The 21923-nt window shown below is 44.5% G+C and overlaps 1 protein-coding gene across 9 annotated transcripts in view; it reads right to left on the bottom strand.

The window, feature by feature from the left end:
• MAK (male germ cell associated kinase) overlaps positions 1–21923 on the bottom strand; it is a 695810-nt gene that overhangs the window by 53559 nt on the left and 620328 nt on the right. For 7 of the 9 annotated variants that reach the window (XM_069613432.1, XM_069613429.1, XM_069613435.1 and 4 more), the window contains 2 exons: positions 19043–19114; positions 11715–11840 (listed from right to left, as the gene is read on the bottom strand). In XM_069613432.1, the coding sequence (XP_069469533.1) occupies positions 11715–11840; positions 19043–19114 (198 nt within the window). The remainder of the gene's footprint in view (positions 1–11714; positions 11841–19042; positions 19115–21923) is intronic. The other 2 variants (XM_069613434.1, XM_069613433.1) reach the window with 1 other exon arrangement.

The following is a 21923-nucleotide window of genomic DNA, read 5'->3' as shown; positions in this document are numbered from 1 at the left end:
CACACCCGGGAGATGGTAAGCCACTAAGGATATGTTGTGTTTCAACGCCCAGTGCCAGATCTTTTGAGCTTCTGCCGAAAGGGTCCTGGATCTGGTGCCGCCTTGTTTTATCAAGTAGAACATGACTGTCATGTTGTCTGTCAGCACTCTTACTTTTGATCCTTTGATATGTGGAAGGAATGATTTCAAGGCCCATCTCACTGCCCTCAGTTTCAGCACGTTGATGTGTAGGTGCGATTCGGTCGAAGACCATCTGCCCTGGGTTTGATGATCGTTCATTTGTGCTCCCCAGCCCGTCAAGGAGGTGTCCGTGATGATGGTGTTCTGAAATTCCGGCTCCTGTAGAGGAACCCCTCTGTCCAGGTTGTGAAAGATTTTCCACCATTGGAGGGATCTGATGACACCCTCGTCGTCGACGGTTATCCTGTCTGACCACCGGCCCGTGGCCTGCTTCCATCTGTCCGACAGGAACTCCTGTAGAGGCCTCATGAACAATCGGCAGTTTGCTACTAGGTGGATGCACGAAGCCATGGAACCCAGGATTGCCACATATTTTCTCAGGAAAATGTGCTCTGTAGGCGAAGTTGACTCGTCAGTTGTTCGATCTTCGATATTCTGTCTAGGGACGGTTTCACTATTCCCGAGTGGGTTTCGAATTGAGCTCCCAAGAACTTCAAGCTCCTTGAGGGCATTAGAGAGGACTTTTCGAAGTTCACTGCAAACCCCAGTCGTTGCAGAAGTTGTAAGGTGGCTTGTACGCTGTCGTTGGTCGACGCTGGGGAGGATCCCCTCACAAGCCAGTCGTCGAGGTACGGGTATACATGATGCCCTCCCTTTCGCAGCCAGGCTGCCACAGGTGCCAAACATTTTGTAAACGTTCTTGGGGAGGACTTTAGACCAAATGGGAGCACTGCAAATTGGTAGTGTGTCTGACCTACCATGAACCTCAGAAACCTCCTGTGTTTTTGACACACCGGAATGTGGAAGTACGCGTCCTGTAGATCTAGTGAAGCCAAAAAATCGTCCCTTTGGATGGATCTGATCACCTCCTGCAGTGTAAGCATTTTGAATTTTTGACTCTGTAGGGTCTTGTTGAGGTCTTGCAGGTCGATAATAGGGCGCCATTTTCCGTTTGGCTTCTTTACCACAAAACACCGTGAGTATACCCCTAGGCCTTTCTGCGATGCAGGGACTAATTCGATGGCGCCTTTCTGTAACATGAGTGTTACTTCCTGCCGCAAGATGTTTAGATGTGGCTGGGATAGGTGTATTGGTGGACATTTTGGAGGTATGCATTTGAATAGTAGGGAATGTCCGTACCTCACAGTGTCCAAAACCCACTGATCTGTTGTGATGGTCTCCCATTCCTCGATGCAGCTTGACACTCTTCCTCCCAGAACGGTACGCTTCCCGTCATTGCTGGTCTTTCTGTTTGCTCGTCGACGACGAATAAGTTGGTCGTCTCTTGGAAGACTGGAAGTTTCTGCGCCGGCTTGAGGTCTGAGAGGCGCGTCTATATCCTTGGGAAGGATACGCTGATCTACCAAAAGATCTATCCCTGGTTGCTGAGAATCTTGAGTTTCCAGATGCTCCTCTAAAGGGACGAAAAGAACGAAAGGGCTTACCACTCTGGAGAGAACCCAAAGAGCGTGCTGTATCTGAGTCCTCCTTCATGCCCTTCAAGGCCTCGTCCACCTTTTCTCCGAAAAGAAGATCACCTTCGAAGGGCATGTCCAAAACTTTATACTGTACTTCGGGTCTGAAGTTGGTGCACTTAAGCCAAGCCTGGCGTCTTAGAACAACTCCGTTATTTATTTGTTTAAAACCCGAATCTGCCAGGTCCACCGCTATGTTAATAGCATGATTCGATGCTTCTTCGCCTTCTAGAACCAGGGACATCGCCGTTCTTCTATGTTCTTCCGGGAGGTGGTCCAGGATAGGTGCCTAGCTGCTTTCACCGTTGAGGCCCCCACAGAAAGAACCTTCTTACCAAACACGTCTTGGCGCCTCGCCTCATTATCTGGAGGGGTAGAGCATTTATATTGGGCCTTTGCTTTTCTCGTCGCCGACGACACCACCGAGTCCGGTGTAGGTTAAGCCGAAAGACACTTCGGTGTAGAGTCTGGTACTTTAAATTTCTTTTCAATGCGGCCTTTGACAGCCGGCTCCGAAAATGGGTGACGCATGGTTTGAACACCTTCTTTCCAGACATGGTCTAAAATGGGTATTGAGAATATTGAGCGTCTACTCTTGCCCATATGGTCAAAAAGAAAAAACAGTCCTTTTTCTCCTCCTGTTGGACCAGACCAAACTCCTTGCACGCTTTTTCCATCATAGAATGAAAGGCACCTATATCATCCGGTGGTGACGGGTGAGTGGGACTCTTTGGTGTTTCCATTTCCACATCCGACACCCAGGATGGATCCCTAGATGGTGAGAGGGATATATCCGACGCTGACCCGTGGTCAGATAGGGAGTCCGAAAGCTCACCTTCCTCCTGGACTGCTGGAGTAGTTGGAACCCCGACCGGTCTGGTCGGGCGGTGTGAACGGCCGGGCTCGTCGACGGGGGGTGTCGACGGTACAGGTGGAAGCCTTTCGTCCAGCGATTTCAGCAGCGAGTGTAAGGAGGACAATACCTCCATGGACAGGGTCGCCTGAGAGCTTGGAGGTTGGGTAAACACCTGAGAGCAGGTTGCTCCTGATGGAAACCTGGCTCGTAGACCGAGGTCCTCCGGGCTCACAATTCTGAAGCCGTCGTCTTCTTTCGAGGCAATTGACGCTGCCTGTTCCTGTAGCAATGTGTCAGGCAACCCCATATCAAATACTTCTAGTCTCCAGGCCAGAACTTCCGTCAACGAGGACATCGTCACCGAGGTCGACGCTAGGTTGATGACGGGTGCAATCGACTGCGTCAGCGGCAGTGAGGACACCGACTGGTTCGTCGTCGTTGACGTTGGGCCTGCAGGTGGTTTAGGCGGTCCCGCCTTCACAGCGCTCTCCCTGCGTTTATCCGAATCTCTACTCGTGGCTGATCTGTGTTGATCGCCCGAGGAGGATTTAGGCCTCTCCTTTCTTCGACGAAGTTGACGAAGATGTCCTTCTTGCAGAGTCTTTAGAAGAGTCCTTAGAAGAGTGACTTCGTGGAACGTCCTTTTCCGCAGGTCGTGACTTCTTAGTCGGAGGTTCCGACGAAGTTGAGCGTCGAGGGGCTCCTGATGTTTTAGCAGAGGCCACGCTGCGCACAGAGCCCACCTCTGACTGAGGGTGCGCTCCCGCACCGTCATTTAACCAGGATACCAGCCGTCGATTTCGATCCTTCAGGGTTTTCTGGGAAAAACCTTTGCATATTTCACACTGGTCTGCCGAGTGGTGAGGGTGGAGGCAATAAATACAGTCTAAATGGCCGTCCCCCTCGTAAACCTTCTTCAATCCGCACGTGGCACACGGGCGAAATAGAGGTTTTCCCGACATTCCGATAAAATTAACAAACTCACAGGAGCTCGCAATTCGAAAAAATCTAGCAGTAGAGACTACGCGAGGAGATCCCACTATCTTTGGAGACGGTTGAAATCTGACGGGACCCGCGGGGGCGGGGCTTTTATACCGCTACGTCCTACGGGGCATGCGTGAACGGCCCCAGAGAGGACGTAGACGTGGATAGGACACACAAGTGTCGGAAGTTTTTTCCTATAGGAAACGACTATATATATGTACCGAGGGTTCCCAGTCTGACGACGGGGAATATTCTAAGCATGTGAATCCATGAAAGATCCAATGCTGGAGAAATATCAAACTGCTGAAATGAGTTTGGGGGCCACCTGGAAACCTGCAACCCAAAGGCAAAGGCCAGGGTAGCAGTGGATAAGGGATGAATACTCGTACATGCACTAACCAAGGGCATTTGTTAGACACTTGCGCTGAGTACTCTGAAATCCTGTTTCAGAATCAATAGTAGTAGTAGCATAGTCATGATTCCTTAGCCATGGGACAACCATTAATGGGAAACACAGGACATTGGCATTCTAAGGATTTGGTTTGACAAGTGTTAATTTATGCACACTGTAAAGAGGTATCTGGCATTTGAGAGCATCTCATGTAGGCAATGACACATACAGCTTTCGCGAGTCCCTCACAAGAGCAGGAATCCTTGTCTGCAAATGGGAAGTCTCTCCCGGCGAGGTCCCACTTGCCTCTTCCCCTGGGGATGGTGTTGCAGAGTGGGTTCCCCTCCCTACCCTCACTGGAAGGGGCTCACCCTTGGGGAGAAGGAGCAAATTCCCTTGATTCGTCACACAGGCTAAAACTGCAATTATTAGAGGACATCAGCAATTGGCTGAAAGCATCTGCCTAGGTATAAGGTCAGATGGGCATCCTGAATAGAACTTCCTTGCCGAATCATCTGGAACCACATCACTACTTTGTTCACACATGTGCAACACTTCTCTATGCTTGTTCGCACAATGCATGAACATGTTTGTTCAATCAAAACTAAAACATGTATGTTCTGAATCTTTGGTGAAAATGCTATCAGAGCGCTGCTAATCAGATGTATGAATTTACTTTCTCCTTCAACGCTTGTCCACAAATTCACTGAGTCACTATAAAATCCTCACACTTCAGTTTAACTGACTTTTTCTTTGCCAAACCTGTATTTCGATATGGCTGATTTATTATTATAACTCCAGGCATAGATCATTTGGTGGCCAGAGTCATGTCAAAGTAAATGTCTGAATTTTACTTTCTGCATCATCACACAACTAGAGAAATTATAAATCGTTACAGTGCGGTTCAGTTAGAGTTGCCACAAACCATATGTGAATATGAGCAATACATTTGTTGGTATATAGACTGGTTTCTTGCGCCGGAAAGCTCAAGATTTCTAAGTGATTACACGTTGCTTCGAAGGAGTACCAGAAGTTACCCACTCCTCCAAATAATGTGCAAAATGTTTAGGATGTACTCCTATTTGAGCACCAGGGGTTTATAATCAATGATCTGAACCTTTATCAGTTTATTTCATAGTTTTATTTTGTCCTTGGGACCATTGATGGTTGGGAAATAGTGCCCATATGCTAACACATGTTTCAGCCTACAAGGTCTTTCTCAAAGCCGGGCTTATTTTTGACAAACTAAATTATATATTACATATGTATTCAATAATTGATGGTATGTATCAACATTGTGTGTGAAGACAGAAAATTGCAAGTGGGAATAGGTAGGATTAATGGGAAAAATAAAAAGAGAAAAAAAAGAAAGGGAAAACAAACCACAAATATTTTACAAAAATGGTGTTAAGAGTATAGTACCTCTTAACACAATTCAGCATGTTCTTTACATGAGCAACTTCTTATATCAGTGACGTCTCCCATGTATTGCTATCAGCAAGCAAATTCTACATACATTTATGATTTTGATTACTAATTCCCCTGTTATGTGAGTAGTCTTGACCATTTACAATGTATGTTCGACAATTTACCTTGTCATTCATCAGTTTGCTACTGTGCCTCTATTCAATATACAGGTTTACTTGCCCAATGATCTTGGCGTTTCTCTATGGTCCGTTTCATCATCTAGTCCATAACTAATAAAGGGGATAGTTTGTTATTCCTGCAAAATACACATTCCTTGGATTTGGTTGTAACATTTGTGTACAGTATAAAATATCTTACAATTAGACAATTATTATATGGGTTATGTTTAACATTATGCCTGTGACCTCTGTTGAGTCTTAACCACACCTGTGTTGAGGTTCTTAATTGCAAAGATTAACCATCCACTATATCATACTTCAAAGCATGAAATGTAACATTAAACCTTTCTACGAAACCCCTCGATTGTATATCTTGACGTCCTTGTATTTAGGTTAAGCCTTAGTTATAGTGCCATAATTAGAGTGTTAAGAAGGCTTGATGCAACCGCCACCATTAAAAGATGTTTGTTTCCAATGGTTCTTGGCATTGGAAAAGTCAATTAGTCATAACCGGACTTACCTTTTCTAGACCGAAGGTTCTTACGAGCGTCCCACATGCTTGTGAGCTGCCACAGATGGCATTTTGATTCAAATTTATATTTGTAAACATTGCTGATGTCACACCCTGTGCGTGTGATGTCAGAACGCGTGTGCGCCTATCTTTTGAGACTGCTGACAAACTCCTACTTGCTTCTGGTTACCTTTCCCATATTGGTATTCCTATCAATGCATATATATGTGTACCTTCATCTAAAAAACGGTTCTGTTAATCCAAACATCAAAATTCTGTATTCACATCATGATTCTACCAGTTTCATTCAATATAGAGTGCAGCAGATTTCCCTCCTTTTAGTCATTGCTTTTCTAGCTGTGTGCCGCTTAACTCCAACCATAATACTCTTATACAATAAAGTATATCTGTTACATAAAATACAAGTTAGGTTCCCTATATGGCTATAAATCAATCTTTTCTACAAAACAAAACCACTATTTTTAATTATAGTTTCCTATTTGGAACATTTATCATTTTCTGAGCTCACAGTGACAATACTGCATATGTTGAAAATATTAGTTGCGGTCTTAACTTAGTTAACCCTTACATTTCCATATATATTCCGAATGCACTGTCTCATCCCTATTTTGGCATTATTACTACCTATCCCTGTATTAGACCTGAGCTTATATTTATTTAAGGTCCAACAGTTCCTTCCATGTTAGAACATGTGTATATCATTTCTAAATAACCACGACGTATGAGAAATTGCCTATCCCATGTTCAACGATGTGATTTGAACTGAAGTGCCATTCTGCAACTTCAGTTAATTATACCATATGTCCCCAAGAATGTACAAAAACCATTATAAGGAAAGTCCAAATTTGGTTGCCCGCATTTTACATATGATCCTAGATCCCGTTTGTCTCAAGATTAATTGCTTGTCCCCTCCCCTCCTTCCCAGGGAGATTTGTTTAAGGCCTATGAACCTCAAGTCCTTTTTGTTATCTAATTGGTGTATGGACTGCCAATGCTGTACTAATGGGTATTTTGGATTTTGGATTTGGATTTTGACTCCCAATGTTGCTGAAATGTTCCCAGATTCTGGTTCTCAGTTGTCTGATTGTGCTCCCTTTGTACACTTTACTACAAACACATATTATTGCATAAATGACAACATTTGATTTACAATTGATTCTCATTATTTTGGATCTTGGTTCCTATTGAGTGCGTAAATTCCTGTGTATTCCCATATGCATGCTTGCACAAAGTGCATGCCCCACATTTAGAGAAACCCTTCCTTGCAGTTTCTAACCACGTTATTGCAGGTTCAGAAGTCACACTAGGTAAAAGGGGGGGCTTAAATTGTTCTTCAGGGTTTGGGCCCTTTTAAATATTAATCTTGGTTTGTTGTCCAGATGTTTGATCAGTTATTTATCCAACGTGAGCAAATACCAGTGTTTGTTCAAAATCCTCGTAATCATATAAGGATTCTTGCAGTACTTGGTAATAAACTTAATCCTGTATGACTCTGTGGCAGCTTTACCTACTTTCTGTAGTAGAGTCACACTTCTCTGCATACCTTTTGCTTTTGACTGTGCTTCGTTAATACTCTGCAATGAGTAGCCCTGTTCCTTAAATCTGTTGGTTAAGAGATCACATTCCCTGTCAAAAGTTATTGTTTCCTCACAGTTTCTTCTGGCCCTTACAAATTCTCTAGTTGGTATATTTTTGATTACCGTCTGATGGCAGCTAGTGGCATAAAGGGTCAAATTAACTTCAGTTCTTTTTCTATATGTGTGTGATCACAGATTGGTCCCTGATACATACATTGTTAAATCTAAAAAGTCAATCTCCTTGGAATTGTAATTGCCAGTAAATGAAATACCAAAATCATTAGAATCGAGTCTTTCAATAAATGAGTCCAGGTCCATTCGATTCCCTTTCCATATCATTAGAAAGTCATCTAGGCATCTCAACCAAAAGAGTATATGTTCATGATATGCCTGATCTCTGTATACAAAGGTATCTTCAAACATGCCTATACATAGGCTTGCACGTAGGGGTGCATATTTGGTACCCATTGCTACTCCCTTGATTTGCTGGTAAAATGTGTAATTGAAGATACATTTATTGTGTTCCAAGGTTGTTTTTAGCATTTCTTTGAGCATGTCCGCATGTTGATAATGGGTTGCCGAACCCTCCATGAAGGTGTATTAAATAGTTTTAATAGTCAAGTTATATTCAATTGATGTGTACAAGGCCCTCATGTCCAGTGTTACCAATAGGCAATCTGGTTGCCATATTATTCCCTTTATGGTGTTTACAACATTTGTACTATCCTTCATACACATAAATTGAACATAACTTAAGTTAAGACCGAAACTAATACTTAACATATGCAGTATTGCCAGTGTGAGCTCAGAAAATGATACATGTTCCAGATAGGGAACTATAATCATAAATATTGGGTTTGTTTTGGAGAAAAGATTGATTTATACCATATAGGGACCTTAATTTGTATTTAATATTACAGATATACTTTACTGTATAGGAGTATTTTGGTTGGAATTAAGCGGCAAATAACTAGAAACTAAAAGGAGGGAAATCTGCTGCACTCTATAATGAATGCAACTGGTACAACCATGATGTGAATACAGAACTTTGACATTTGGAGCTAACAGAGCAGATAAAAAAAATATGTTTTTTAAATGAAGCAACACATATACAGGCATTGATAGGAATACCAATATGGGCAAGATAACCAGAAGCAAATAGCAGTTTGTCAGCAGTCCCAAAAGATGGCTGCACTCGCGTTCGGCGTCACATGCACAGCGTGTGATGTCAGCAATTGTTTACAAATATAAATTTTAATTTAAATGGCCCCTCCGGCAGCTCACACACACACATGGGACACTTGTAGGAACCTTCCATATAGAGAAGGTAAGTCTGGTATGATTAATTGACTTTTCCAATGCCAAGAACCATTGAAAACAAACGTCCTTTAATGGTTTAATGGTGGCAGGTTGCATAAAGCCTTCTTAACACTCTAATTATGGCACTATAACTAAGGCTTAACCTAGATATAAGGACGTCAAGAAATACAATTGATGGGTTTCGGGGAAAGGTTTAGTGTTCCATTTCATGCTTTGAAGTATGATATAGTGGATGGTTAATCTTTGCAATTAAGAACCTCAACACAGGTGTGGTTAATCTCAACAGAGGTCACAGGGATAATGTTAAACATAACCTGTATAATTATTGTCTAATTGTAAGATATCTTATACTGTACACAAATGTTAAAACCAAATCCAACAAATGCATATTTTGCAGGAATACAGGAACTATCCTTGTTATTAGTTGTGGACTAGATAATGGAACGACCATAGAGAAACACCAAGATCATTGGGTGACTAGCCCTATGTCTATTGAATAGAGGCACTGTAGCTAACTGATGCATGACAAGGTAAATTGTCGAACATACATTGTAAATGGTCAAGACTACTCGCATAACGGGGAATTAGTAATAGAAATCATAATGTATGTTGAATTTGCATGCTGAAAGCAATACAAAGGAGAGATCACTGATATAAGAAGTTGTTCCTGTAAAGAACATGGTGAATTGTGTTAAGAGGTACTGTATTTAATGAAATATTTGTGGTTTGTGTTTGCTTTCTTTTTTTCTTTTTATTGTCCCATTAATCCTACCTATTCCCACTCCCAGTTTTCTGTCTTCACACACAATGTTGATACATACCATCAATGGATCAAATCTTATATTGAATACATATATGATATATAATTTGTTTTTGTAAAAAAAAGCCTGGCCTTCAGAAAGGCCTTGTAGACCGAAACATGTGTTTGCACATACAGGCACTATTTCACAACCAACAATGGTCCCAAGAACAAAATAAAAGTATGAAATAAACTGATAAAGTTTCAAATAATTTATTAGAAAGCACCTGGCACTCAAATACGAGTACATTCTAAACCATATGTGAGTATGCTTAATTGCATCCAAATAACAGTTACATACATCTATAGTATTTAAAGCACTGAGCCAATCATCTCTAAATGTAAATCCATTGAACAAATAAGTTCACCTTCATTAAAAAAAATACTTAATACATTTCCATGAAAAAATCTGTGAAAACATTGCATTGTAAAAAGGTAACATGAAAATTATCTGTTGAATGGGCACAGTATTTAAAATATATTTCTTTAAAGTATTTTCAAAAAGTTAACATTTTACATATTTACTTGTAATGACTTTATAGAACTTAACATTCTTTATAATGCCTTTCTAGTGCTAAAAGGCAGTTCATTTTAGGTTTACTTTTCAGATTGAGACATCGGAGTGTTATTTTGCTTTTTACCGCAGGTACAAGACCTTTAGCTAACTTTTTAAAACCAGAGATGCTTGTCACTTATTGGTTAAGTATAGGGTGGGTATGGGTGTTGGTCAGAGGAGAGAAGGTAGACAGGCAGGGTCATTTGGTATCCCCCATTTGAAAGGCGAGAGGGACTAGTTATGTGAGATCGAGTAATTTTTAGAGAGTTTTTTTAGTCTACCACATAGCTTTTCACAAAGAGCAAAGTTCAACTAGATTTCAGTCTACTTAATTTCCCATTATAATTGGATTATGATCTAGTAAATATATTCAAATTATAATTACGTATCACTGCTATCAGTATTGTAGCCAGTGGTAAATGTTACAAGTGATGATAGAAATGCTGTATCTAGCAGTCGAACACAATACTGCTCAGGCTGAAACTTGCCTCAGGTTGTAAAATATACCATCTAAAAGAACAAAAGTGCTACAACAACCCCTCTTCTTCACAAACCACTCCTTTGTCAGCATAGACCTACACTTCAGGGAAAAGCATCTGGTTCTAGTGTTGACCCTTTTTAATACTAGCTTAGAGATTACCTTTGTTTTGGTGGATTTACCACTGTCTTCAGGTATTAGTATTTGTATTCTGAAATAGTAATTAGAGGTGGCAGTAATTTTACCACCGTTAATAACCCAACACAGAGAACTTTACCACTCTGCAGTATCTTCCCCTTCTTTAATTGTCAGTATTTTACATTTAAGCAATAATATCTTTGCTGGCAGGCTTTCCTTAGGCGATAAAGGTCCAAGTGAAGCAAGGGCATTTAACGATTGGATAAGCTTGCCAGCAAGAATTCTATAGCTATTAACACCATGGCGTAATGCCAGGGGTGCTTGTTTTACATGGAAATAGCGTACACAAGTAAAATATAAATAAATACAAAAAAGATAGCCATCACAGATTCTCCCCCTACATTTAAATCGGCGGCTGATAGGGAAGAGAGTGGCAAGGGCCATGGGCATTTAGGACAGCAACTATCATTGCAGACAGTTAAGTGTAGTACGGGGAGTAGGAGCGGTGCAGCGGGATAGAGTGGGGAGTCATGTCTGGGCCCAGACAGAGCAAGGTAGGCAGAAGCGGGCTGCTGGTTGGTGCACAGAGCCAATCTGAGGGCTCAAAATGCGGGCCAATACCAGCAGGTAATGCTCTCCTTTTGATTGGCTGAAACACACCTCCAAGCTGCTAATTAATTACCAGAGGCCATATTCGTGCAATTATTTCTATGACCAGGTTCCTTGTGTTTTAAGCTGTTTTATTATGTTTAGGTCATAATATACCCTACTGGTTGTTAATATGTGCAGAGGTAGCCCGATACAAAACAGATACCAATGATCAATCATAAATAAATGCTTACTTGATCCTGCTGCAAGGGGTGCGAGTTGTATCCTTTGTCCGGCCGATCCCACCTCTTTTTTGTGAAAAGAAGGAATGTATCCCCCTGGTGGGTTGTATGCTTGCCCTCCAAAGCCTCCAAAATGTCCTGCAAACATTATAAAAAGGTTAAGATAAAAGGATTTCAGTTTGAGGCTGACCTGGCAGATGCGCTTTCCTTTTACAAAGTAGGATCCATGTTCAGCCTGCTATACCAACAATGGAGTTGGTGTAGTGTCTTTGCGATTTCTAAAACTGAGAACTTGTAATAATCACCATGTTACTTAACAGGCAAAGTACACAAAAACATCTCCCCATCAAAGCCACAATTACCATATATATTCCACTCACCCCCAAAAATAATGCTTGGGCTATTCCCAGTGGTTATATGTGATATAATCGTTGGAAAAAACATTGAGGGTGACTCAATATAAAGGACACTGAAAACCCTCCCCAACATGTTTAAGGACTGGTGCAATTATATAAACAAACGCCAGTCTTAGAATATTCAGGGAAAGTGTTGGATAGTGCCTTTAAAAATATCGAGTCACCCTCAATGTTATTTCCAGCGATTATATGACTGGATACCTTCACGGTCAACCAATGACCTAAAATGGGATGTTCTATCCTCAAGGTTCAGTTCTGGAGGGTGGCTTAAGTTCAAGGACACAAGCTGTGTCTGCTGGTCTGATCGCATTTGTTTGTATGACTCTAGGGGATGATTTTGTCTTTGGAACACCTTTATGTGAAACATTAGAACACAAATGCATAATGAGATACACTCATCTTCTGACTGAATGTACTGGCATGAGCTGTAAGGCGTACATGCCTTTTTTGCTGAACAGTAGTGGCGATTGCAAAGCAAATGTGTGTCCCTTGTATTCATATTTTCAAATAATTTGGAGCTTACATCTGATAGAATTAGAAGAGCGTATGTACCTACATGACACAAACATTGTCAAATGTCCAGGTTTGTATCAGCGGGCTAATATTGGAAAAGCGTGTGTTTTAGAAATTGCCAGAAGTGGTCTAGTAGTAAGGCACCGAGTGCCTTAGGAGCAGGCACCGAAGCCAGTGTATCTACTAGAGTAGTTTCTCTTATTCAGGGTTGAGACATTGCAAGTTTTGTGCACATGGGTAAGATTTGCTTTACCAAACATTGGTGGGGGTTGCTGAGCATATTAAGGATTTGTTATTGAAAACTACATGAAACACCATCCATGTAAAAATGCCCTCTGTCAATTACCTCTCTCACACTAATATGATTAGTATACTGTTTTAAGACAACAAAACAGTTACCCACAACTTAATTCTCCGTTGAGGGTCTGTAAGCGACAAAACGAATGTCATACAATCCCATAAGGTTTTCAAAAGGAGAAAAATAATAAAGTATAAGGTACAGGGACAAATACCAGTAACACAATGACGTGAGGGGATTGAGATACACAAGGAGTGATAACCTATTATTCAGAAGCTTGGGGATGCTATAGTGTTGTGGGAGGCTGCTGTGCATCTACCCATATATAGTGAGTCGAGAAGGCTAGCATACCTGAATGGCAATGACTGGTCTGAATATTGATGTACTTGAAACTGTATTCTAAGCTAATACTCACTTCGATCACAGCTGAGATACTGCAGTCCTTTTCATGTGTATGCTTGTGCCCATCTGCTGCTTGAGTGCACAAGTGGAGGGACAGGCCATGTCTGCGCTAGTTTGCACCACATGCTAGTGGACAGGAGTGTGCCTATGTGTGCATTGTGTGAACAGGAGGGAAAGAGAATTGTCTGCACTATTTACCTGTGAGGATGTACAGGATTGCTTGATGATGATCCTATATGTATGATGAGTGTGTATGCTGCCCAGACATCGCAGCAATACGCATCCCGTATGCATGCACGTGCCTCGTTCCAGCTCGCGCAGCCCCGTGTGACGCAGTAGCCACCGGGATCCCGAAGAAGTAAGACGTGTCCATGTGATGTTTATTCAGGTACCGTACGTACGCTATTGGGAAGCCCCGGGGCCCAGATAGAAGCTAACATTGGCGACGAGGACGGCCCTGAGTGTGGGTGGAAACATCTTAAGCAGCATATCCATGCCATCAGTGATATTTGCACGACGCCCACTAGACGCCGGCTCCTACGCGGCACACGCGAGCTGCCATTTTTGCATTCCGACGGTTGCGGCCCCTCATGGGGTGCTCGTGTGCCGATCGGCTCACATATAAAGATAATTATTGGACACCCCACAGCTGCCTTAATCCAGATGGCAGTGGCCACATGTGCAATGGCTGCACTTTGACCAGTTGAACATTTTTTCAGCCCAGGGAAGGGCATACAGCATATCCTGCATTTCTTCATCTCACCAAAGACCCACTGGACAGCGCTGCCCACCCCAAGGATCAATTTTTCCTTTGTGGTGCTCTCAATCTGAAGCAGTGTATCGCCTCGTGTGGAGCAGACTTGCAGCCTCTACAACAGGAGGAGGTGCTCATGCGGTTTGACACCATGGAGGACCAGGAAGACGCCGATGCACAAGCACTATCACCACAGAGACAACAAGGTACTTTAGCGCCCATGCATGAGTTTAACCTGTCTGGGCCCCCATCCAAACTAGGGCCCAAGTGACTCCTATGGGTCAAAAAGCTAGAAAGGTACTTTAGAGCCACCGGAGAGACAGAAGACGATGCCAAGGTTGCGACGCTATTGTATGCAGCTGGCTCTGAGGTCCACCGCATATTTGAGTCACTGAATTCTCAGGCAACCACGTATGTGGACGAAAACGCCCTCAAAAAATACTTTTTGCCCCTGGCCAACCAGGACTTTGACATGTTTGTGATGTGCAGCGAGAGAGAGTCTGGTGAGAAGATGTTGGATCACTTCTGCGGGAGGCTGTGCCATCTAGCCAGCACGTGCAGATGGGAAAATGAGAAGGGAATGGTGCACAATCAGCTCCTTCAAGGGTGTAGCTCAGGGAAGTTCAGACGCCAGGTGCTCCGAGAACCAGGCTTAACGCTTGCTCAGATTCTGGACATGGGCAGGGCATATGAGCTTGCAGAAAGCAGAGGCACCAGAATGGACGCAGTCGTCCACCCAGGAAAAAGCGAGGAGGCCTTTGCCATTGGATGCTCTGTGATGAACACATCCGAAGAGCCACGATGGGCCCAAAAGAGACCTGAGCTGTTTCAAAAGCCAGAGCATCCCCAACTCTGTCAATATTGCGGCTATGACCTTCCGGAGACTGCCCGGCGAAGTCAAGGGTGTGTGGACGCTGTGGTGTGATGGGGCACCATGCCAGAGTATGCAGGGCAGCCAACCCAGTGGCTGTATCACGGGGTCCAGCAAGAGTTAGCAACAGTGGCCTACGTAAACAAATGAGTGTAGCCACAGTTGAACAAGAGATACAAGAGCTAGACCTAGCCGAGAAAGAAGAGGAGGACGAAGAAGTCTTCTTCATCTCAAACATTAACTCTGGCTCAAGGAAGCAACGACAACCCACCTGCGTGGTCAACATTGAGGAGACACCAACACCCGTGCTGATAGACACAGGAGCTCAGTGTCCATCATGGCTGCCAGACATTGTGAGGCACTGCCGGGCCCACCGGTGCTCGACGAAACTAAGGCCAGGATATATACATTCGGAGGCAGCACACCTCTTCCACTACAAAGAGCGTTTACAGCGTCATTCACCCATGGCCAATACTCCATCAAAGCCAAGTTTTTCGTAACTGAGGTCAGTCCACACTCTCGGTTAAGCTGTGCGGCCTCCGAAGCTTTGAACATTGTACACTTTGGCATGTCCATATACTTGTCAACATCCACATCACGGAACAATATGCAGATTTGTTCAATGGGGTAGGCAAAATGCGGGGAGATCCCATAAGTCTACATATTGATGAATCAGTGAGACCGATGGCCCTGAACCATCGTCGGATCCCGTTTCACCTGAGGGCGCAGGTAGAACAAGAACTGCAAAACCTCGTCGATATGGACATAATTGAGAGGCCCGAAGGCCCCACTCCATGGGTATCCCCGATAGTAGTGGCTTCCAAACCCAAACAACCAGGGGCGGTGCCTATCTGCGCGGACGTGCAGCTGCCCAACATGGCCATGAAACGAGAGCATAACCTGACACCGACACTCAATGTGGGTGAGCTTCAGGGTGCAAAGGTATTTTCAAAAGTGGACCTTCGCTCCTGGTATCACCAGCTTGAGCTACACATGAATCCCGTTACATAACCACCTTCACCACGCATGAGGGCCTCTACCAATACAAGAGATTACGTTTTGGGATTTCTTCAGCTGCAGAAGTCTTTCAGAACGTGATCAGTGGAGCCCTTATTGGCCTAAAAGGGGTACTGAACTTAAGTGACGACATTCCCGTATATGCATCCTCAGAGGCAGAGCATGTGAAGTGACTAGAGACGACCCTAGAGAGGATCCGGGACCTGGGGCTAACCCTCCACAAAGGAAAGTGCAAATTCTTCAAGGACAAGATTGAATTCTTCAGATTCGTGTTTCACGCTGGTGGCATTTCCCCAGACCCAGAGAAGGTACGAGACATAAGAGAGGCACCGCCCACCCCCCAATCCCCTTCAGACATTCAAAGCTTTCTAGGGATGGTAAACTACTGTGGGCGGTCTATCCGAGACCTGGCCTCCCTATCCGAGCCACTGAGGTCCCTCACGAGAAACAACGCCACCTGGGAGTGGTCTGGCCGGGAACAGAAGGCCTTCGACACCATCAAAGCAGCGCTGACCGGGGAAGAAACTATGGCATATTTTGATACCAAGAAGGAATCTGAACTGGTGGTGGACGCCAGTGTTGACCTACAAAATACAAAATGTGCACATAGTTGTAGCTTCTACTCAGATGAGAATGTATGGCGAAAAGGCTAAATGTAATATCTCTAATTCTAAACCCAAAGTCTGTCCACTCTGGTATCTGTGTATTAGTGCGTATATAGGGCTGGAGCCCTTATGTGAGAGGCTAAATATTGATGCTGGAAAAGGACGTCCGAGCCGGAGATCACTGGGCCTGAAAGTGACTAAACTGCTCCACTTCTGGTGCACATGCGGCATGTGAAGAGGATAATCCCCTGGCCGTGATCAGATATTTGGAAGGGGCTGTACAGGGACTAACAAACTAGGAAGTAGCACTGAAACAAACCTCAAGCTCATTCTCTCCTTCCCTAGAAACCTGCTGTTTTCAGAATACATTGTGGCGGAGAGTGAGCCTTGAAAGGAAGGGCTGTACCCTACAGTATACGAGAGAAGGGCATGCGAACTAGTGGAACTATAGATTCTGATGAGAAAGTGGGCATGATTTCAAATTCAGATAAGAAAAAGAACTGAGCCATTTTAACTGATCTACTGTGAATGTTGGGCTTGTTTAAACAGTATTTCAGATATATTGAGGTGACATGTCCCGAGGTGGCGGGCCAACCCTGTAGGTAACGGCCTGATGCCCAAGTTAGAGGCCCAGGCGCTGCGAGGGTCCCTTAACGAGGGAGGCAGTGCCATTTCCGAAAGGGTCGCACGTCACACACGGGCTTATCACCATTAGCACCTGTGTAATCCGCTTCACAGGTGCTAATGGTGTCTTTTTTTATTTAAAAAAAGGAAACTTGCGTTTACAGTGCGGCCGCGAAAGTTTGTTTTCAATGTTGACGATGGTGACGTCAACATTGAAAAAGGACTTCGAGGACACAAGCACTGTGTGGCACCGGGCTGCAGGATTGTACTGGGGGATAAAACTGGTTTGGGCATCGATGAAAATGTAGCCACGGGTCAAAATGACAAATCATTCCTTTTCTGACAGACTACTTGAGTATTTATTTATTTATAAGCATTTTTAAAGCACTCCCACAGCCCGGGGCATCGAGGCGCTGTTACAGGAATATGTCTCTTAGTTGCGTATTTATAACGCGCTTAATAGCCGGAGGTTTCTAAGTGCAGACCCGGGGATTGTACCTGTGTTGCTTTGTGCCGTCTTGTTTCCAAGGCAAGCACATTGCCGCTGGGCTATCCTCCAGGGACAATACACAAGAGTGAGTTATTTTTGCAAAATATGTTGCAAATTGTGCATTTTAAAGAATATTTGTTCGGTAACTTGCGTCAAATCTACTAACTACAAAGTGGAGCAACTCATCAAACTGGCCCCCTTTGGCCAAAAACTGGCCTGTATTGACCCCAAAAACTGGCCCACACAAACAGTTTGAGCATACAATTCGGGCATTGCCCTATAGGCCAGTCCGAGGCTGCTGGTGCTTTGCTGTATACGTTTCTTTTTTTTCAACACAAAAAAATACACCATTGTACCCGTGTAGGAACCTACATGGGTGCTAAGGTGAGGGGGAAGGGAAAGGGTTGCTGGCTAACCATGTTGCTCAGACCGCGAGCTTGTACCTTAGAATACAGCCCGCGTTCTGAGCATCCTGATTGGTCAGCACCCCCTCCCAGGCTGCTAATGGTAAATAACAGTACTGAGTGCTTAATTGTATGTTTATTTAATAATGGACTCCTTCTCAGAAAAAAGGTTGCTTCCAGGATGTGCCTGAGGTTTGAAGAGGTTGCTCCCGATTCTCCAGAAACTGTCCCATAGTCAGTTGAAATGAACTTGCGAGGACTGTGGCATTTCTATTTAAAATACCAGGCGGGCACTGTGGCCCATCCCGTATTCTCCCTCATTGTGCCCCTGTGCCGATTCCCACAACAACACAGTGTTTGCTGGCACTAAACGGGTCAATTACTTGTTAGTAGGATAGCATAGAGCAAGGGAGAGAGTACCAGCATAAAGCCTGCTATCAGGAAGGGTGTCAAGTTTTGTGTCTCCTGAAATGTATTTATGTGCTTTGTTAGGGAGAACAGTGTTAACAGTGACTTATTATCCTGCCTCACATTGTCTGTCTCTTGAGGGATGAGCAAAGAATCTTCCAAAGAATTGGGGTTGGAACAGAGCAGATTTATTCGATGGTGGACAGTAAATCCAGAGCTACCACACAATGTAAAAATCAAAGACACAATTATTTCTCGGTGATGATGACACTTGGAGTGCCTCAGTAGGCGAACATATATTTTTGGCAGTTAGGCTAATAGTGTATATGACGTGGCCTGCATCATCGGCCACTCAAAAGTTGCTAGATTATTTTCCAAAGTACCAGTCCATCCATTCATTCAAGCAAGCAATTTTCCATTTCTTACTTCACAAATAACATTCAGCACAAATCAGATTTTCACTAGAACCATCATTTAGACTTCAGAAGAGCCGGAATGTGGGGTGCTGCAAATTAATAAACCATGGTTGTGATGTTACCTTTGGAATCCTCTAATTTTTCAGTTACTTTTTCTTTGCATGATATTTTTTCAACTGGGAGAATGATCTTGTCTTCAGAGAAAGCAGACAGCAGAAAGTAAAGGGTGAAAAGAAAGTCAAACACTTAAAAAGGAGAAAATCATATTAGAGAAAAAGAAGTTAGAAATAATATCTAGCATATAATACAATCGCAAAAAGGCAACTGCTACTTATCTGCAACTGTATTTTAGCAGCTTGTCTCTACTATCTGCTTGGGGGAGCACTGTCGAACATACATTACCGTCATATCGGTATGTAGGCACTCATTTGCACATCTTGATCCCCTTCATAAATTCAAAATAAACAATATGAAATACTGCTAGATGAGGCCATATGCACAGAATGTGAATATAAAATAGATGCAAGCCGCAAACTACATGATTAATCTGTGTTTTCTTAAATCTATCTAAGTCGTTATGCCGCGCATCAATTTCATAAAATGATTAGCACATTAGATGTGTGTTAATGACCACACCCGAGGTAATTAAAATTCTCAGAATGCAATCTGTAACTTTCATAATGATTGAATTTTGAACATCCTAATATCTTGCTTACTAATCCCTCACAACCAGGCCGCCCTTAGTGGCAGTGCCCCGGGCTGTTAAAAAATAAATTGGCACCCCGCCTCGCCGCACACCCCTGGTGAACAGGGGGGGCATTTCTTTCTAACTCCTCACTCCGGCGCCTGGCTCTGAGCTAATCAAAACCACCTTGCTCCCGCCTCCGAGCAGGGAGGTAATCCTCTGAGAATAGGGTGCAGGTGCAAAGCATCGGCACCCTATTGCTATTAAATGCGCCCCGCTGCCGTGGGCGCATTTAAAAACAAAAGGGCGCCTGCCGCGCTGTCTCCCACTACGCCAGCTCGGGGGAGCCCTTGAAAGACTCTCGGAGCTGGTGTGGCGGGGGGCTAATGGCGCGCCCTGCCCTAAGGTCAGCCCTGCTCACAACCCACCCTGCCTTTATAACTAGCAGCTGACAGTGCCAAGAGATGAGATAAGTGTAGCTTGTGGCCACATGGGGCCCAGTTAGTGAGCTACATGCTGATCCCCTGAGGGAATGTACATCTGGAAAGAAAGACACAGTCACCAGTATAATAAAAAGGTTTTATTAAAAGTATAGTGTGTGAGTGTGTTTTATATGTGTATGTGTTTTGGAAGAAGCCATCCAGCCCACCATGGGGCTGGATGGAATGTCCAGAAAAAGGAACAATAGAAAAGGACTCACTTGCCCAAGAATGGGCTAGGCAGTGGAGAGGAAAGAATCCAGGAGGATTTAAAAAGAAGGCAGTTGATTGAAAGGACAGTTAAGAGAGGAAGAAGAAAGAATTACCTGGTGGGGTCGCAATCATTTGCAAAGCGCCAGGTGGCGCAAAGGGGAGCCCCCGCAGAGACTGGGCAGGGGGGCCGAGTAGCTAAGCCAGTGGCTCAGCTGCCCCTGGGCCGAGGCACCTGTCGGTTTGTCCGGGGGCCAGACTGGACAGGCCCCATAGACATTCATGGCCTGGGCAGCATGGCAGTGGCTGCCCAGGCCCATCAGGAACCTGGCGTGGCCCCCAAAGGCCTGCCTCGTGGCCAGTGAGGCGGGCCTGTCATTAAAATAATCCTCCCGGGTTGCATATGTCAGCCCGGGAGTTAATGCAGAGATCGCAGCGGAGGCCTGCTCCACCCTAGAGGGTGGAGCAGTGAAGCGGTAAGCCCTGGGTGGGCATCGGCGGCCCACCCGGGTGAAGAGGGGACGGTGGGTAAATCTCTGGTCGCTCCGTTGAGCGGCCTGGCTGAAGAAAGCCCGAGGCTGCCCAGCGGAGCGGGCCGGGAGGAAGCTGAAGCATGAGTGTGGCAGTGTCCCCATAGCAATGGGGACTCCGCCGAAATAGACATTGGTGCCCAGGTCACGTGGTGACTTCCGGTGGGCCCACTCCAAATTAATATATATACTGCGTGGGCCCACCCTAAATTAATATATATATACTGCGGGGTCACAGCAACGAGTATGGGTGGTCCCCATGTGTATAAGGGGCCACCCAGGGCAGTGTGCCAAGAACGCGGGCTGCCAGTGAGTGGGGGAGACCAGACCTGTCGGGAATGGGTCCCCACCATCAAATGTCAACAGGACCAACCTGCAACCAAAGCACTCTCCAGCCTTTGACCCATTCAGAGCCAGCGCCTCAGGACAGACCTCAAGAAACTGAAAAGGGGTGACGGACTGCATCAGTCATCCATTGTAATATAGTTTTAGGTTGTATATGTGTTGTGAGTCTATGTATATATGTACGTACGTACGTACGTACGTACGTAGGTACGTACGTACGAGTAGTTGTATATATACATTTAATATTATGTAGGGTAAATGCTAAGTAGGGGGAGTAGAGAGTGGGGTATTACGGGAATGTTAAGTAGGGTAACTGTTAAGTAGGGATAGATAGGATATTCTGTAGATGGCCATTGTTGTTAATTGGGGGTAGAGGGGAGGTACTCCGGTGTGGGGTAGAGGGTTAGGTTGGATGCCTTCCCGAGGCTGCCGTGCAGGACGGGACCACCGACAGAGGCCATCCTCTGGCCTCACTCTCCATGTGCGTGGTACCCGAGTTTAGGAATTTTAGGTTGCGGCCGGCTCATCCTTAGGATCCCTGAGACCCCTACAAGGAAGGGTGAGCTGACGTAGCCAATCCCCGCTTAGATGCAGCTCACGTCAGGGGAATCCTAGGGTCTAGAATTTAAGAATGGTTAGGTTTAATAAAGAGGGGTCCTCAATGGGATCCCTATAAAAGTTCACTCTGGTGTGTGTGTGTGTGTGTGTGTGTGTCTGTTAATAACCAAATAACTCAGGGTGTAGCCAATCTCCT

The sequence above is a fragment of the Ambystoma mexicanum genome, chromosome 5p, assembly GCF_040938575.1.
Source record: "Ambystoma mexicanum isolate Mex_15411 chromosome 5p, UKY_AmexF1_1, whole genome shotgun sequence".
NCBI lineage: Eukaryota > Metazoa > Chordata > Amphibia > Caudata > Ambystomatidae > Ambystoma > Ambystoma mexicanum.
Note: the sequence above shows the minus strand (reverse complement) of the source record. Positions and strands in the feature narration are given on the sequence as shown.